The sequence below is a fragment of the Lissotriton vulgaris genome, chromosome 1_2 (genome assembly GCF_964263255.1).
Source record: "Lissotriton vulgaris chromosome 1_2, aLisVul1.2, whole genome shotgun sequence".
Classification (NCBI taxonomy): Eukaryota; Metazoa; Chordata; class Amphibia; order Caudata; family Salamandridae; genus Lissotriton; species Lissotriton vulgaris.
Window position 1 is genome coordinate 125,535,366 of NC_141686.1, and position 18,231 is coordinate 125,553,596.

The 18,231-nt window shown below is 47.9% G+C and overlaps 1 protein-coding gene across 1 annotated transcript in view; it reads right to left on the reverse strand.

The window, feature by feature from the left end:
* Nucleotides 1-18,231, reverse strand: part of LOC147734673 (estradiol 17 beta-dehydrogenase 5-like) — a 231,481-nt gene that overhangs the window by 134,927 nt on the left and 78,323 nt on the right. The window contains exon 3 of the mRNA XM_086952967.1: nucleotides 6,809-6,925. Within this exon, the coding sequence (XP_086809093.1) occupies nucleotides 6,809-6,925 (117 nt within the window). The remainder of the gene's footprint in view (nucleotides 1-6,808; nucleotides 6,926-18,231) is intronic.

An 18,231-nucleotide genomic window follows, 5' to 3' on the forward strand; every position in this document is an offset into this window, starting at 1 on the left:
CCGGCCGCCTCGTCTCCTCAGATGCCGCCGGGCTCCCTTAGTTCACGGGAGCCCGGCCGACACGCCGGCAGGCAGCGCCATCTTCCTTCTTCCTCGGCGCGGCCCAGCCAATCACGTCGCGGCTCCTGCGCCGAGCCCCTCATGACGCGAGGCCGCCAACCAATGGCAGCGCGGCCTCGCCGATCCACGGGCCAATCAGAGCACGGCTCCCCTCGGGTCTCGGCCAATCCGGTCGCGGCCCCTTCGTGGTTTGTTTTCCTCCACGACAGATCGAGGTGGGCACTCGTAGATAATTATATCCATGCAGGCAGGAATCCTCAGCGCATCCAGCGCTATAAACAAGCAGGAAAAGCGCTCCTAAGCGCTAGAAAGTCCAGAAAAGGCGCTCTCAAGCGCGTGGGGGAAATTAAGCGCCCCAGAGCTCTAGACAGCAGACAGAGCGCTCCCAGGCGCTCAGGGGGAAGCCCAGCGCCTCCAGGCGCTAGAAATCAACTCCAGCGCTCTCCCCAGGAAAAGGCAGCTTCTCCATGCTGCCAGGGTCCCAGAGCTTCCCCAGGGGCAAAGCCAAGTCCCCCCTTCAGCCCAGGCAGGGCAGAAGGGACCCCCAGGAGTCCAGGAATCCAGGCACCCAGGGGCTGGGCAGCGCCCACCCCTGGTAGATCCAAGTCAGCCACAAGAGCTAGAACAAGAACAACTTGGAAGGAGACTCATCCCCTTCTTATACCCAGAAATGCCTTTGAAGTACTTCGTGCAAGGGACCCTGAGTGCTGGAATGTTTCTGGTTTTCGTCTTCCTGACAGCTTCAGGGCCAGAGGCGACAGTGGGCCGTCAGGATGGAGAGCTAGCAGGGTGGGCGACAGGCACGGCCCGGCACCACCAGACGCTCTTTCCTCCCATCCCTGACAGCAGAGGGGCCTTTCATCCACGGCTGACTCAGACCCCCTCATCTGGGGCCTTGCAGACCCTGCAGACCCTGTCCTACTCAAACCGGACAGTCCATCCACGAGCAGGTCCAGGCACTCCTGGGCAGACTCACCAGCCAATCACACGCTAGCACCAACTTACACAATTATGCCAACTTCCAAAAGTGGTACTTCTAGACTAGACACAGTCATGCTGCATACATCATTTTGCAGCATTCATTCTCACGAGTTCACACATATCAAACTCGACCCCTGCCCTCCCCACACAACAGGAACTACCATGGGCATACATATTCCCCATTCATTCCTATGGGAGGGCAGGTCACTCACTCTTCATACAGAGAGCTCAAGCACTTTACACTGTACCACAGTGAAAAAAGTGCGCAGAGGCCTAGAATCACCAACACCAGGTTCCAGAAACAGGCTAGGAAAAAGAAAAAAGTCTAGGGGTGAACCTGCCCAAAGGGCCGGGTCCAACACAGCCCCCTTCCAGCCAAAACGCAGGGTAGACCAATCACTCCACTGATGGGCTTCACTGCTTTGGGCGACAAAAACACGGAACCGGCCCTGCACGGCAGGGACAACCTCCGGTTTTTCGCCACTCTGAACCTACCTGGTTACCTCTAAACAATAACTCTCTGACACAACTAGGATACCCCACTGGTACTCCCTAGTCATCTACAGCCAAGACCATCCACATATCACAGGTCCTAACTAATCCACAGAGCGGGGGGCAATAACCCCTGGCACACAATAGCCATTCTCCACTCTCTCTCTCAGTGTAGCTACCACTACCACTGATCCAACAACCTAGGGTCCACACCCCCAAGCTGACCAGAGGTGTCGGGCAAGAATGCCCCACCCTACCTCTACTTCTGGGTTTCCGCACCCTCACAGAGAAGCATTCACCAGAACACAAGTCTCCTACCAGATCAGGACCTCACTCCATCACTGGTCTACCACCTGGAAACTATTCCACTTCTGAGGTACAAAGCACACAGCACAGTTCCTCTTCAAGCAGGTGGGGGGACACAGCACACCGCAAAGCCCCCTTTCCTCTACCTTAGTGGAAACAACAAACTGCAGGTGGGCCCCAGACCACACAGCTAGGGCAGCCCCCTCAGTCTCTTCAGCTGATCCACTTGGGCAGAGATTCCTCTTAACCTAGAAGTTTCCTAATCTCCCAACCTAAGATCTAAACCCTCAGGTTGCACCGGGGTCAGAAGTAAGGACACCGTCCCTCTGCACCCCCTTCCAGTTCCACTACTACAGGCACAGTATGTCTCAGGCTAGACAGAGCACACGCCAGCGGCTTATCAGCGACACACACTCCTCCAGGACTCCCTATCACAGGGTGATTCTCAGTATGTCCCAGGCTAGACAGAGCACACGCCAGCGGCGTATCAGTGACACACTTTCCTCCAGTACTCCTCCCAGGTCAGGCCACAACCCCAACCCGGCTTTCCCCCCTCCTCGGGGAACGACCTCCAGAGGCCCCACAAATGGTCAAGCACTCTAGACGGTCAAATGCTCAGCGAGCCAGGACTTCTGCACCCTCCACTAGGAGCGGTACTGCCCAACACTAGGACCGCCGGAGTTCTGGTTACAGACACTCCCCATCCTCTAGACACAGGAAGATCCTCCTCAAATAACCTATGTACAGCTTAGGCCCCTGCCCTGGCGCTCCCTTAGGGAACCCTCCGGGCCCTGAGATAAGGTTTCAGGCCAACGTGGGACACACCGTCCCACACTCACTCCGCCTCCACTGAGACAGGGCGTGAGCCCCTACACCCCTACCATCCTACTGGGATCTAGCTGGGCTACACATGAACCTCTTCACCTACACAGGATCAACAGATACACAAGCCACTGCTTTTAGAATCACTCCCTAATGCCACTGCAAGACATCTAGCACACCGCCAGACGTCCACCTTCTTGTCCAGTTCCTCTGCAGGACCTCCTGCACACCACCAGAGGTACACCTCACGTGCAAGCTCCTTTAAAAAAAACTCACACCAGCTCCTCCAGTTCAGCACATAACTCATGCGCACACTCCCCCCCCTCGGACTGGTAAGGCAGTTTTTACCACCCCTGATCACTCAACCTGACCACACGTGACACAGGTACCAAACTCTGGGAGCGGGGAATGGGAATTAACACACTGGACACATTTAAAGCTGCCACCACTGGATCCTACCACACTGGGGAATCCAGACACACACACTACACCCAGGGAACAACTACCCCCCTGAGCTAGTCTTTTCTCCTCACACTCCCTCTCTCTCCTATCTACCCACACACACACATGGGGATAGGATTTGGGATTGGACACTGGACCCAGCAAGGGATTCCTAATCTATGGGAACCTCCCCCTCTACTGGCGTCCCGCCCTGTCACTTTCTCTCATCTGCCGCTAAACATAAAGCGCAGAAACACATTTGAAAATGACACTCTTGAGGAAAAAAATCAAAACAATAATCCCAAACATGTGACTATCTGAAAAAAACAATTGCAGAGTTTTGTAATGTAGCCAGTTGTCGCTATGGCACTTCGCAAACACCAGTCCAAATCCGCACCGCTGACCCACCAATGTTAGAACTGGCTATTTCTGGTAGGCTATGGCTGACGCCAAAGCCAGGCAGAAACCACCAATCTAGTCAGGGCAAGGAAGTCACACGCCAAGATAACCCCTGCTCACCCCCTTGGTAGCTTGGCACGAGCAGTCTAGGCTAAACTCGGAGGCAATGTGTAAAGCATTTGCGTCAGCGCACAACAGCAACAACATACTAGGTACACCACAAAAGAGACTCCACACAAGGTTATTATAAAAATACCCTTTGTATTGTAAAAGCACATCAGATAAAATCACACATATACATGGTGCCAATTGGCACGGGCAATATTCACATGGGATTATTCACAAGACAGGGCCACATGGGCCACTGTCATATTCAACACTTTCCGAAATAGAAATACTTGTCAGAAATTAGAATAAGCATATAAAATCACGGTAGCACAAAGTAACAGTTATGAATCACATCCAGTAACTACTGGGAACAGGTAAGCACACACTACGCAACCCTAAATACCTTAGGAGCATGTCACGCAGGTAACCAGGACCTCACTAGGACCACCTGTACTAGAAAGAACAACCACCTAAGGATAAAATCCACTTAGGGGTATAAATCAGAACACATTACCCATGATGCATGAATATACATTCAGAGGAGTAGTAAAGAAAGAAAACACATGATGTATAGACCTACACATTCAGCGGTGTTAAGGACAGAGCACATGATGCAATCAAAATACATTCAGGGGTGCAGCGCAAGAAGACACATGATGACTAAAACATTCAGAGGTGCAGCGCATGAAAAGAAAGACACATAATGCATCAAACATTCAGAGGTGTCAAGAGTAAAGCAATAGCGCAAAAATCACATGAGGCCTAAAAACCTTCAGAGGTGCAGGAATAACACATGATGCAAAAGATCACATTCAGAGGTGCAATAACCATACCATTGCGCAAACTCACATAAGCCACCACCTGTGGCAGTCCCTAGGCCAACGGCCTTGTTGGGGCTCAGACGCCCTGAGTCTCAGTGTCAGGGGTGCGCTGCCATGCAGCGCCAGTCTCAAAGTACCAAAAAGCCTAAACGTAGCAGGTGCCCACTAAGTGCTGGGCACCTGGAGAACAATAAAACTGCGCCAGGGCCCTCACTGGCCCTTAGGCGCCAACTGCGCCACTGCTGGAGCCACACAGGCTCTGGGCATAACACACATGCCCCAGACGTTGGAGCCACAGAGGCTCTTAAAACAATGGTGCCCCCATGAGCCTCGCCGGACTCTGGACACAAGCTTCTCCCAGGCAGGAGGGGGCGAGCACCGGCAATATGCCCCGATGCCCCCGCTTAACTAACGTGGCCCCCCAAGAGCCTCAACAGGCTCTGCACATGACTTAGGCAGTTGGAGTCCCTCACGGGGGACTCGAATCACGGAAACGCCCTTCTGAGCCTCAACAGGCTCACTAGACAACATGCGGCCACGAGCCCCTCACAGGGCTCCAAGTAACATGTCCGCGATCGTCGGGGCGGCCCTCTGCCCAGCGGGGCCGCCCAAAGCCTCCTCGCTTCGTTGGAGTCCCTCACGGGGGACTCTGTCACCAATACTGCCCCCGGGTTGTGGGAGCCTCTGCCGGCTCTGCGCGATGTTGGGGCGGCCCACTGCCATCTGGGGCCGCCCTAGTGCTCTTGCTCCCGGTGCCACTCCCCGGCACCAACAACCGCCGCGTCGAGCCCCCCCCTAGCCCTTCCAACTCACCGGGCTGTCTCCGGGGCGGGGCTCCTCCGGGCGGCGGCTCTTCCTGCAGCTTGGAGGCCTCGCGGCGGGGGCGGTCGAGCTTCTCTCCCTCTGCAGGGCTCCCTCGGTACACGGGAGCCCTGCCAACCGGCCGCCTCGTCTCCTCAGATGCCGCCGGGCTCCCTTAGTTCACGGGAGCCCGGCCGACCCGCCGGCAGGCAGCGCCATCTTCCTTCTTCCTCGGCGCGGCCCAGCCAATCACGTCGCGGCTCCTGCACCAAGCCCCTCATGACGCGAGGCCGCCAACCAATGGCAGCGCGGCCTCGCCGATCCACGGGCCAATCAGAGCACGGCTCCCCTCGGGTCTCGGCCAATCCGGTTGCGGCTCCTTCGTGGTTTGTTTTCCTCCACGACAGATCGAGGTGGGCACTCGTAGATAATTATATCCATGCAGGCAGGAATCCTCAGCGCATCCAGCGCTATAAACAAGCAGGAAAAGCGCTCCTAAGCGCTAGAAAGTCCAGAAAAGGCGCTCTCAAGCGCATGGGGGAAATTAAGCGCCCCAGAGCTCTAGACAGCAGGCAGAGCGCTCCCAGGCGCTCAGGGGGAAGCCCAGCACCTCCAGGCGCTAGAAATCAACTCCAGCGCTCTCCCCAGGAAAAGGCAGCTTCTCCATGCTGCCAGGGTCCCAGAGCTTCCCCAGGGGCAAAGCCAAGTCCCCCCTTCAGCCCAGGCAGGGCAGAAGGGTCCCCCCAGGAGTCCAGGAATCCAGGCACCCAGGGGCTGGGCAGCGCCCACCCCTGGTACATCCAAGTCAGCCACAAGAGCTAGAACAAGAACAACTTGGAATGAGACTCATCCCCTTCTTATACCCAGAAATGCCTTTGAAGTACTTCGTGCAAGGGACCCTGAGTGCTGGAATGTTTCTGGTTTTCGTCTTCCTGACAGCTTCAGGGCCAGAGGTGACAGTGGGCCGTCAGGATGGAGAGCTAGCAGGGTGGGCGACAGGCACGGCCCGGCACCACCAGACGCTCTTTCCTCCCATCCCTGACAGCAGAGGGGCCTTTCATCCACGGCTGACTCAGACCCCCTCCTCTGGGGCCTTGCAGACCCTGCAGACCCTGTCCTACTCAAACCGGACAGTCCATCCACCAGCAGGTCCAGACACTCCTGGGCAGACTCACCAGCCAATCACACGCTAGCACCAACTTACACAATTATGCCAACTTCCAAAAGTGGTACTTCTAGACTAGACACAGTCATGCTGCATACATCATTTTGCAGCATTCATTCTCACGAGTTCACACATATCAAACTCGACCCCTGCCCTCCCCACACAACAGGAACTACCATGGGCATACATATTCCCCATTCATTCCTATGGGAGGGCAGGTCACTCACTCTTCATACAGAGAGCTCAAGCACTTTACACTGTACCACAGTGAAAAAAGTGCGCAGAGGCCTAGAATCACCAACACCAGGTTCCAGAAACAGGCTAGGAAAAAGAAAAAAGTCTAGGGGTGAACCTGCCCAAAGGGCCGGGTCCAACACCTACATTTCCAGTAGTAATGAATAAAGTAGTTTACCTTAAGAGCAACAGGGCAATGTATGAGATAGAGATCCACGTAGTCCAGTTGGAGGTCCTTTAGTGTTTTCTCAAGGGCTACTCTGACCAGCTCTGGTGAGAGGAAAGTGCAGTACAGCTGTAAAAATAACAGAAATGCATATTTACAATGGAGCTCAACTGAATGCTGGCAAAAAATGTTTGCGAAGCCTGTGCAATTTCCTGGTCTACAAATACAACAGTAAATCTACTGATACTTTGGTGATCCATATCCAGGCTGGAACCGTCGCAGACAAATCTTCTGCAGTGCCTTGTAATGAAGAGTTTGTAGACAATTAAAGATAATTATAATACGTGGGAGCTCGTAATCTCAATATAAAGTAGCTAATAAGGCGCCTGACGTCATGTGCCACACCACAAGCAATTCCTCACATTGTAGCCTTCTGCAGACTGAAATGCAAAGGGCTGTGGGCTAAAAAGGTAGGACCAGAAAAAGGTGTCACACACAACACATGGCTAGTTGTTGTCCATTTATTGTGTTTTCAGAAGGAAGGAGCAAATTCCACATATTATATGGGATAAAATACCTCCTTACTATATATTATAAGGATATTGCAGATCACCTGGGAGTTCCATGACCTGGTGCCTTTATGTGGGCACTGTTGTAGTTGGCCCTCTCGACAGGGTCACCGCCAAATGTTTTGCCTCCTCTCCATCTGTTTTCTGAACTCGTTTTTGTTAGCGTTTATGACTCCAAGCACTTTACCACTGCTAATCAGGACCGCAAGGTTATAATGGACCCTAATGCAAATAAGGAACAGGGGTAAATAGCCATAATAGGGGTTTAATTGGCCCCTCACACTAGTAGGCCCTGGTACCACTGCATCTACAGCACCAATTAGATCTACAGCCCTGTGAAGCAAGCTGCAAGCTATGCCCACTCAACTGGCCAGCCACCTCAATGCCAGAGGCCCAAGAAGTCTGTCTAACCCTTGCAAGGGCTCTAGGGAGAAAGTTTTCATTTCTGGATTACATATTTTGAGAAAGTGAGAGCAGAATTATCATGTTCAAGTAATGTTTAGGGGAGAGGAACCATCCTAGGGAGTTGGGTGAATAACCATTAAGATAGTACACGAAGGTCAGACAGACAGTGGCCAAAAGGTTTGTGAGGTCAGCATATTGGTGTACGTATATAGAACATATGATTATGAGTTATTACAAGATCTGTGCTTAATGTGGAAAGTCTGGTAAGTACGTAATGTGTGGCCACTATAGCGGATGGCAGCATTTGGTAATGTACACCTAAGGCTCATTTTTGGTAATAAGAGATATAGTGCGTAGGTAGGTATAGTGCTAATTTTTTTTAAACCCTTAACTGATGCTGTGTTGGATATTATCAAGGAGTCCCTATGCACGAAGTTCTTTCTCAAGGGGGCAGAGTTTTCGTCTTGGAAGCGTCACATTTTTAGCACATCCCCAACGCAAAATCATTTTTGGTATTTACTAAGCCACGCAAAGCCACTTTTTGTGTCTTTGTGTGTTTTCGTAAATACAAAGTAACACAAGGCAGTGGATAGTGCTGGCCTGAGTTACCATGAGCTAGGCAGGTGGGCGTCCCCATGCCTCCACCCATGGAATTTGGTGCATTTCCAGATTTACTAAAGCTAGAAAACCTGGGAATGCATCAAAATAGTACGGCTTCGATGGTAAGGTGTAACGAGGAAAAATATATTTATTTTTCTTTGTTACTTCCTGTTTCCATGTGTGCTGCACACAGAGAAAGAGAAATATGCCTCTTAGGATTCTGGGGCATATTTATAAAATATTCATTGCGCAAAGCAAGACACCTTGCTCTGCTGCGCAAAAGATAGAGAACAGGAATGCACTGCATTTAATAGCATATAGTACATTCCTGCTCTCTCCCTGCGCTGGCGCACAAACAGATGCCAACACAGGCACATTTGCACCATGGGGCAAGGGTGTCTGCATTGTAGGCAGGATTGTCTTCATGCAGGAAGGGACACATTCCTGTACAAAAAAAATCCTCTGAGGATTTTTTCTCTTCGTACGTGTGCTGCAAAATGCAGCACACATAGAAAGCAGAAAAAACATGGAGAAATAAGTATATTTCCCCTCATTACGCCTTGCCTGGAAGGGCGTTATATTTTTACACATGTCGCAGGTCTACCACTAATGGTGAATCTGGGAATAATCCATCTATGGTTGCACGGGAACACCCACTCTCCACCCATGGAATGCCTCCCTGGGGCAGAGCAATGCAAAGCAGCGACTTGCGCTTCCTTGCATTACACCACTTTACCAAGCCATGCAGGGCCACGCAAATTGACCTTGCTAAATTTCATTCTAGGTTTTGCATTGACCTTGCACCTTCTTGCATTGTGCAAAGGGCAATGCGAAACCATGATAAATGTGAGACTATTTGTGTGCAGGAAGGTATCCCTTCCTGTACAACAAGAATCCTGCCCATAATGCAGGCACTCTTGCACCATGGTGCAAGGGTGCCTGCATTGGTGCTAGGAAACTTCAAGTACTCCAGTGCAGGGAGAGACTTGAGTACCGTATTTTCCGGCGTATAAGACGACCTTTTAACCCCTTAAAATTTTCTGGAAAGTCGGGGGTCGTCTTATACGCCGGGTACAAAATGTTATGGTATGTTTTCATGCGCTTTTTCATAGCGAGGACTTCACTCGAAGGTGTCAGACCGCTTCACAATAGGAAATAACAAGAAACAACACACCTTATGTTAAAAAATACAGCCACCGACACTGGCAACGTCCACACCCAGCCCCCGCGCCATGAATTGTGCAAGTATCGAAAGCGAGCGTTTTTTTTTCATAGCGAGGACTTCACTCGAAGGTGTCAGACCGCTTCACAATAGGAAATACCGTATGTAACAAGAAACAACACACCTTATGTTAAAAAATACAGCCACCGGCCCTGGCAACGTCCACAACCAGGCCCCGCGCCATGAAGTATCGAAAGCGAGCGTTTTTTTCATAGCAAGGACTTCACTCGAAGGTGTCAAACCGCTTCACAAGCGAGAAAATGGCGCCATGAGTCTTACCTCGACTGCCGCTGCCGCTGTACACGCGCCTCCAACCGCTTGCACATCCCCAGGCAGACGATGCAGCAGGACGAGGCAGCAGGACGTCCGAAATACGGTATATGGTAACGGGCAGCCAGCGCCGAAGATGGCAGCGCCCGGTGTGTTGACACGTTTGGCACGTTTGGCACGTTTTGGCACGCGCCCCTCTCTCCTTGACATGGGCGTGGGTATAGAAAGGGGACTGTCGAATGTTCCCGAATGTTACCGAAGGCAGTAGAGCACTTGCCGTGATTGGCTGGTTGTTGCGAAGAGGAAAGGCAGTCTGGTGACCAGATACCGTATTTGCCGTACCGTACGTGTGGTGTTGAAGACAGTCTCTGCACCTGTTCATACTGTACAGCACCAGTACATCCAGTGCTAATGGCTGACAGTCAAGAACCCGGCAAGGCTCCAGCAGCACATCCAGTGCAAATGGCAGACAGTGAAGAACCCGGCAAGGCTCCAGCAGCGCATCCAGTGCAAATGGCTGGCAGTCAAGAACCCAGCAAGGCTCCAAGAAGAAGGAAATATGAAGCCAGTTACAAACTTAAAGTTGTGGATTTTGCCACGGAACATAATAACTGTGCTGCTGCAAGACAATATGGAGTGACAGAAAAGATGGTTCGGGCCTGGAGAGCAAATGAGAAAGCATTACGGAGTATGCCAAGGGGCAAGTGTGCATTAAGAAGAGGCACCCCACATTGGCCAGAACTTGAAAAGCATGTAGCAGACATGGTGGCCGAGCATCGGCAAAGCGGTTATGTCGTGACCCGAAATAAAATCCGATTGGTTGCACTTCAGTGGGCGAAATCTAATCCAGATCTCAGCCACAGATTTAAGGCCACTGTATCCTGGTGTACCAGATTCATGGGAAGGCATAATCTGGTATTGCGGCAAAAGACAAAAATTGCCCAGAAATTACCTGCGGATCTTGATGCCAAAATGCATAGCTTCCATCGCTACGTTATTAGGCTGCGCAATGAACATGGCTATGCGCTAAGTAGCATCGGAAATATGGATGAAACTCCAATGAATTTCGATATGATTGCCAACAAAACTGTCCATCAAAAAGGCGAAAAGACAATTTTAATAAAAACAACAGGACATGAGAAGTCCAGTTTCACAGTGGTACTAGCATGCACAGCTGATGGCGCAAAGCTGAGACCAATGGTTATTTTCAAAAGAAAAACAATGCCGAAACTCAAGTTCCCTGTTGGTTGTTTTGTGCATGTGAATGAGAAAGGATGGATGGATGAAGAAGGGGTAAAGCTATGGCTTGATAATGTATGGAGCAGGCGACCAGGTGGACTTCTACAAAGACGTAGTCTACTGGTGTGGGATATGTTCAGGGCTCATTTAACTCCGAGCACCAAGCAAAGGCTGGCAAGAATAAAAACAGATGCTGCAGTTATACCTGGAGGATTGACATCGTTGGTGCAGCCACTGGATGTGTGCCTGAACAAGCCATTTAAAGATCGCATCCGAGAACAGTGGAATGAGTGGATGATTAGCGGTGAAAAAACATTCACAAAAGGAGGAAACATGCGTGCTCCACAGTTGGATGTTTTGTGCACCTTTGTTATAAAGGCCTGGAACGACATTGATGCAGAAACTGTAATAAAGTCTTTCAAGAAGTGTGGCATATCAAATTCATTAGATGGTATGGAGGACGACTATTTGTGGGAAGGTGAAGAGGATGCCGAAGAAGAGACCACATCATCTGATACGGAATTGGTACCAGATCCATACGATGACTGCCTTACAGATGTACCACAAGATCTCATTGACTTACTTATGAGATCAGATGACGAAGAGGAGGATTTTGAAGGCTTTTAAAGGGAACGTTGTAAATCCTGTAGAAATCCCTTGGATTTATGGAAAGTTATGGGAAGTTTAATCCACTTGCACTGTTTCATGCACTTATTTATGTTTACCGTACCGTACCGGTATATTCAGAAGTGACAGTTTTTCATATGGTTCTAAATAAAAATATTGCGAGTAAAGCAAGATTGTTTATACAACCAATTTGTTTGAGTTCAGTCTTTGAGTTTGTAAAATAAACGATTAGGTAGGTAACACTGTCCACTGATAAAGCCTTACTGCTCACCCACAGGGAGGAGGACTAGAATAATACGGTAAGTTCAAAATACCGGTACCGTACATTCTCGGAATGGCTATGCAGGACTGCGTTGGACTGCGCTGGAAGTGGGGGTCGTCTTATACGGCGAGTATAGCACAAAACCTAAAATTTTTCAGGCAAAGTAGGGGGTCGTCTTATACGCCGGGTCGTCTTATACGCCGGAAAATACGGTACCATATTTTAATAGATATGGAGCTTCTCAGCTCTCTCTTATTCTAGCAAGGCAGCAACTACTGTAGCTGCGCTGTAGTGTGTGAATTTTAAGTAAATCTGCTCCTCTGTCTTTAAACGAATATTTATTAGATAAATTAAAAAAGTAAAGGCAAAACATTAAACAGGAACATTTCCAACTTGCCACTACAGAGTATGAGTGTTCCAGGCATAAACCCTTCTCTTTATTTTCATGTTTTTACTGTTGAGTTCCATCTAGCCTACAACATCCAACTTGAGTTGGGTGCTCTTTCTGGTGAGAGTTCTCTTTTGATTCTAAGACCACTATAGATATCTATTTCAAATGTTTTCATCAGACATACTAGTCTGTTCATACTTTGTCATCTGCTACTGGCTTCATCAGCTTCTGGTCTCTGTTCTAGGGGTTGTTCTCCAAAGCATAATCCAAGGACCAAAAAGCTGTGGGTGACTATTAACATAATATATTTGAAATGTTGACATGGAAAATGGTAAAGAGTTTTCTGCTAAAAATAATTATGATTTTTGTTTTTATTTCAAAATAAGTTGCATTGCATCCTTGTGTGTTCTCCTATGAACAATGGTTTGGTGAAAGCAGTCAAAAACAAGGTAGAGAGGGGGGTTTGCAAACTGCTCTATGTTGTGAATTTCATGTCAAAGCATACATCTCAGAAAAAAAATTGGAGAGCATTATCACACACAATGTTTTTCACAATTGCTGAGACACAGTGTTCCCTGATCTGAACTTAATCCAAGTGGATTAAAAAAGTAACTTTAAAAGGTATGAAACAGCTGAAAAAAGAGTGAGATGCAACAATAACAAGAGTTCAGAGGTAATCACTAGTGAATGGGTCACGATTAAGAAGATGGAAAAGAGAGAAAGGGGAGGATAGAATATTTCTGCTTCACGCAGAGTAGCTGGGAGGGCAAGAATGTTAACTCAAACTGGACTATGATAGTTGGTGATGTCTTAACAGGGTTGCTACATTGACAAGGTTGAGTCAAATTGAGCATTTAGCTGACCCTAGTGGTGTAATATACCTTAAAATGGTGTCAATAGTCTGAATAATTCTGCTTTGCCGAATATACAGGGAAGTAATGTGGATTTTGAGGTGCACTTTGCTTGCATGGATGGAAATGTTTCAAATTTGGATACTGTGTCATGGGATAGGAGCAGGATACTGAATACTGGAAACGTACGTTTATTATGGTTTATGATATGTAGTTTCAAACGATCAGTATGCTTAAAATATTTAAATGCAATATCATAACTTGAATTTTTAAAGCGGACCTTCCCCAGGAAGGGTATCTTGGCGCTGAATAACAGATGTGCCGTAAACAGAATGTACTGATGATCATCTCACTCCCACATTCACTAACCACAGCAGCCCCATGTCCTATATGTGAATTACTCAATGCTTGTCCTCCAGAAGGCCAGCTTCCACCTTTACGAAGCTGCCGCTGCCAGTAAGATCCAACAGCATTCCAATAACACAAGTGACGACCTGGTGGAGCCGACAATTCTTTCAGGATCACCCAGAGAAAAACTAAGAAATACAGAGGTATAATTACAATAAGAGAAGTCTCTTTGAGTAATCTCTCTTCCATGAACAGAATGATGAAAATTTAAATAGCAATATTGTAAAACAAAAAAATGTATGTCCCTCCTTGTTAATCGCCAGCCTGCCCTAACTGATGCCCCATTCACCTAAGATTTGATCGTGAATGCACACCTGACATCTTCTTCTAATGGAGACAAGACATAACACAGGAGCAGGGAAAGGGAAGGGGTACTCTTTTTGTAAAGCGTAAAGGAGTTACGAGAACGCAGAGGCAAAGACTAAGTTAATGTACCTACAAGGTGTGTCTCTGGTTCCTGCTAAAATCCCGCCATCTAGCTGGATGGCAAAAGAATTGAATGCCTGCAATGGGAAATGAGGAAAAACAGGTAAAGGGAGTGAGGGAATGAGAGAATGTAGGATTAGTGGATACTTGGATTTCCATCGATGTTTGGTAACAACTATGTTGGGTCATGACAGTTTGTGAGATTCTAAAAACTGACTCTGAAGTTAATCCCCTCCAAGCCATGGCTCAGGCCATTAGTGAAATACAAGAAGATTTTGAGGTTGCTTAACAGGTGCGAACCTTGGTGATAACTAAAATAACACAAGTGAGCAAGTTTAAAGAAGGTCCAAGAACTGAAAGTTCCACGATACCCAGAGATACTTTGGCAATTGTTAACATGAGATCCAGGAAATTGTAATATATCAACTGGAATTGATCCTCCTGAGAAGTGAGCACAAGACCTGTCACCAAAAAGTACGCTTCACCTAAGACATAAGCTCAACCGAGCACCTTATTAACTGTTTTTACTTAGGGTAGGAGACCCATTGATTAAAAGTTGCTGTCGCTGGTACTCCTAACCCTATTTTAGATTCACTCAAAAAATATTAATCTACACATATTTGGCCCCTCACCCCCACTTCACCTTACGGCTAAAGGAAAAAAATCTCCACTAAAGTAATCCTACTATAGGGAGCCCGTCGGGTAATGCACCGCCGACCCGACGAGGAGCAGCCCAATGATGAAGCATGACACCCTACCGGGTGTGTGAGGGCATTATAATCCAATAAATGGATTCCCAACTTTGAACCACTCTGGTCGAGTTGGTTTAGATTCTCTTCCTTCTGACTTTCATCCCAAAGGAACAGCATAACCTTTTCTTAATAAGTGTGTACAAGACCCACAACAATTAAGCATTTATGGCTCAATGTCACCTACATTTTTTTTAAAAGCCACAAGCCTTTCCCTCTGATCATATTCAACAGAAGAAGTGCTTATCTTGCAACAACTTTGATTAAAGGAAAATGTCCCACACTATGTAATTTTTAATTGCTTAACTTCACATGTTTGATCTGCACCAGGCTCCTTACTCGGTCAGCTCATTTGGGTATACTGACAATAAGGTAAGGGAGCAGAGAGTATTTTCCAACAGCTCAAAGCTTGTTCTAATTAGACAAATGAGTCAGCAGCTGAGGGTGGAGCCGCATCATTTTATAATGGGCTGCAAGAGGAGTTAAAGTAAGGCTTGGCACTTATAATGAATCACCACACTCATTGGGTTATGTTAATGTAATTAATACTTCAAATTAAAGGACAGCAAATGTCTTGAAGGATGGAGAAAAGAGGCGACATAAGAAGTGTCCCATTTTTGACACATAGAGGTGGCTGATGCTGGAAAAGAGGCTGTATAAATTGGGTCAGTTTGCACAATCTTGAAACACGTGGATAAGTAACTACCCGGAAAGTATGGCTTGTGCTTATACTGTAGCAATGGGGGTCGCTTTGTATGAAATTGCTCCTGAATGTGTCTGATTGTTATATTCATAAAGATTTTTATAAGTAACAAGACTTTTGTACCGATAAAGAAGACCTTGCGGAAGATATTTTATGCATTAATGGGACACCCCTGTTGTCAAGGGATGAAATGCGTGAAACAACCATTTTTGCTTGCTGTGGAAAATTAACTTATTGAATCTTTAATATCACACAGCATCAACTCGCCAGTGCTTCCATTAGTCTTCAAAATCAATTGGGTAAGTGTGCACAATTCTGAGATCAACTGGAAAGAGGAATAAATGAATATGAGATCTAAATCCAAGAGAAGGCACTGGAGTGGATCATCTCGTTCCTCGCCGGAAGAACCCAGAGAGTCCGCCTCCCCCCATTCAGATCCGAGGCCACCAAAGTCATCTGCGGCGTACCACAGGGATCATCGCTCAGCCCAACCCTCTTCAACGTCTAGATGAGCCCCCTCGCAGCCATTGCACGCCAACACAACCTCAACATCATCTCCTATGTCAACGACACCCAGCTGATCCTCTCCCTCACCAACAACCCCGCCACCGCCAGAACCAGCCTACACGAAGGGATGAAAGACGTCGCCGAGTGGATGAAGAACAACCGCCTGAAACTGAACTCAGACAAGACGGAAGTCCTCATCCTGGGGTCATCGCCCTCCACCTGGGATGACTCCTGGTGGCCCCCCGTCCTGGGCACCACTCCCAAGCCAACGGACCATGCACGCAACCTGGGCTTCATCCTGGACTCCTCCCTCTCGATGACCAGACAAGTCAACGCCGTCTCATCATCATGCTTCAACACCCTGCGCATGCTTCGAAAGATCTTCCGATGGATCCTCACCGAAACCAGGAAGACGGTCACCCAGGCACTCGTCACCATCCGACTGGACTACGGAAACACCCTCTATGCCGGAACCACGGCCAAACTCCAGAAAAGACTCCAACACATCCCGAACGCCTCCGCACGACTCGTCCTGGACATCCCCCGACACAGCCACATATCCGGCCACCTGAGAGACCTGCACTGGCTCCCCGACAGCAAAAGGATCAAGTTCAGACTCCTCACCCACGCACACAAGGCCCTCCACGACCTGGGCCCCAAGTACCTCAACAACCGCCTGACCTTCTACATGCCCACCCGCCAGCTACGATCGACCAGCCACGCCCTCGCCGCCGTTCCACGCATCCGCAGAGCCACCGCCTGTAGGAAGATCCTTCTCCTACCTGGCAGCCAAGACATGGAACTCCTTTCCCATCCACCTTCGGCTAACCCAGGACCATCTCTCCTTCAGGAAGCAACTCAAGACCCGGCTTTTCGAGCAGTAACGGACCCCTCTCCCCAAGCACCTTGAGACCCTTTTGGGTGATAGCGCGCTATACAAGTGTCATTGATTGATTGATTGATTAAATATTGCAGACAGAATTGTTGACTAAGATCAGAGATACATTTCAAATTGCTGTTTACACGCTATGCCACTCCTGATCATGATTAAGAATTGAATAATCCTCCTCCTTATATGGATGTCCAAGAAGATTTTAGCAAGAAGGGAGTAAATGAATACATTCTCCTTCAAATATCAGCCTATGCTATTGACCTTAAAGCAGGTGCTCCGATTCCCCATGACAGAAGGTACTTATTAATAGCAAAGGAATATATTGTCTCAAAGGAATATCTGTACGAAAACCTCACTAAGGGATTTTTTGAGCATTCAGTTTCCCTTAAAGATGCTGCGATATGCCAAAACCAGATCTTGAATTCCAGGTGTGTGCAGATTACCATAAGTTAAATATGAATGCCTTCCACAATCAACACCCTCTTTCCATTTCTTTTCTTCTAGATCAAGTCAAAATGGCCAAAGTGTTTTACAAATTAGATGTCAGGGGAGCCTACAACTTGGTCTGGAGTAAAGATTGAGATGAGTGGATGACAGCTTTCAAGACCACGCATGGTCATTATGAATATCTAGTAATACCTTTTGATCTCTGTATCAACCCATTTCATTCTAGACTTTTTTGAATGCTGATTTTCAAGAAAGTCTATCATATATTTAGCACTACTATAGAAAGCATCACAGGGAATTTCTACATTTCTGAAATAATTCCTTTTATGCTAAGTCTAAAAGGTGAATATTTTAGACCAATAACATGGTGTTTCAGGTCTAGGGACAGCCTAGGGGGAGCTCTTCAAACCTTGCGGATGCCTCCTAGTTTCATAATACTCTTTAAGGGAAATCTCATTCTCACAAACATTCCCCCACAGCTGTCCCTAGCCATACACAATTAATCTCCTTCAGGAGTCTGGCAATTCATTTAGTTTGAGAATCCTTTTTACCTTGATATTTTGTGTCAAGGTTGCCTCCTTAATTTGCCCTAATGAAGACCCCAATGAAATTGGTGTAAGGGGCCTCTAACATCAACAATTTGCTCTGTTAACTGCCATTGAATTTGGAATGAGAAAGCTGAACTTGCAATAACAAAGCTTTGTCTTTTATGATGTTGCCAAGTAGACAACAGTATTTTGTTTGCTGGTTTTATATCACAAATCGCACCAATAATCAAATGAGTCACTATTTAACGTGTTTCTTGGAACATCTAACTTTTGATATCAATCAATCAATCAATCAAGTCTGGTTATTTCAGATTCAAAA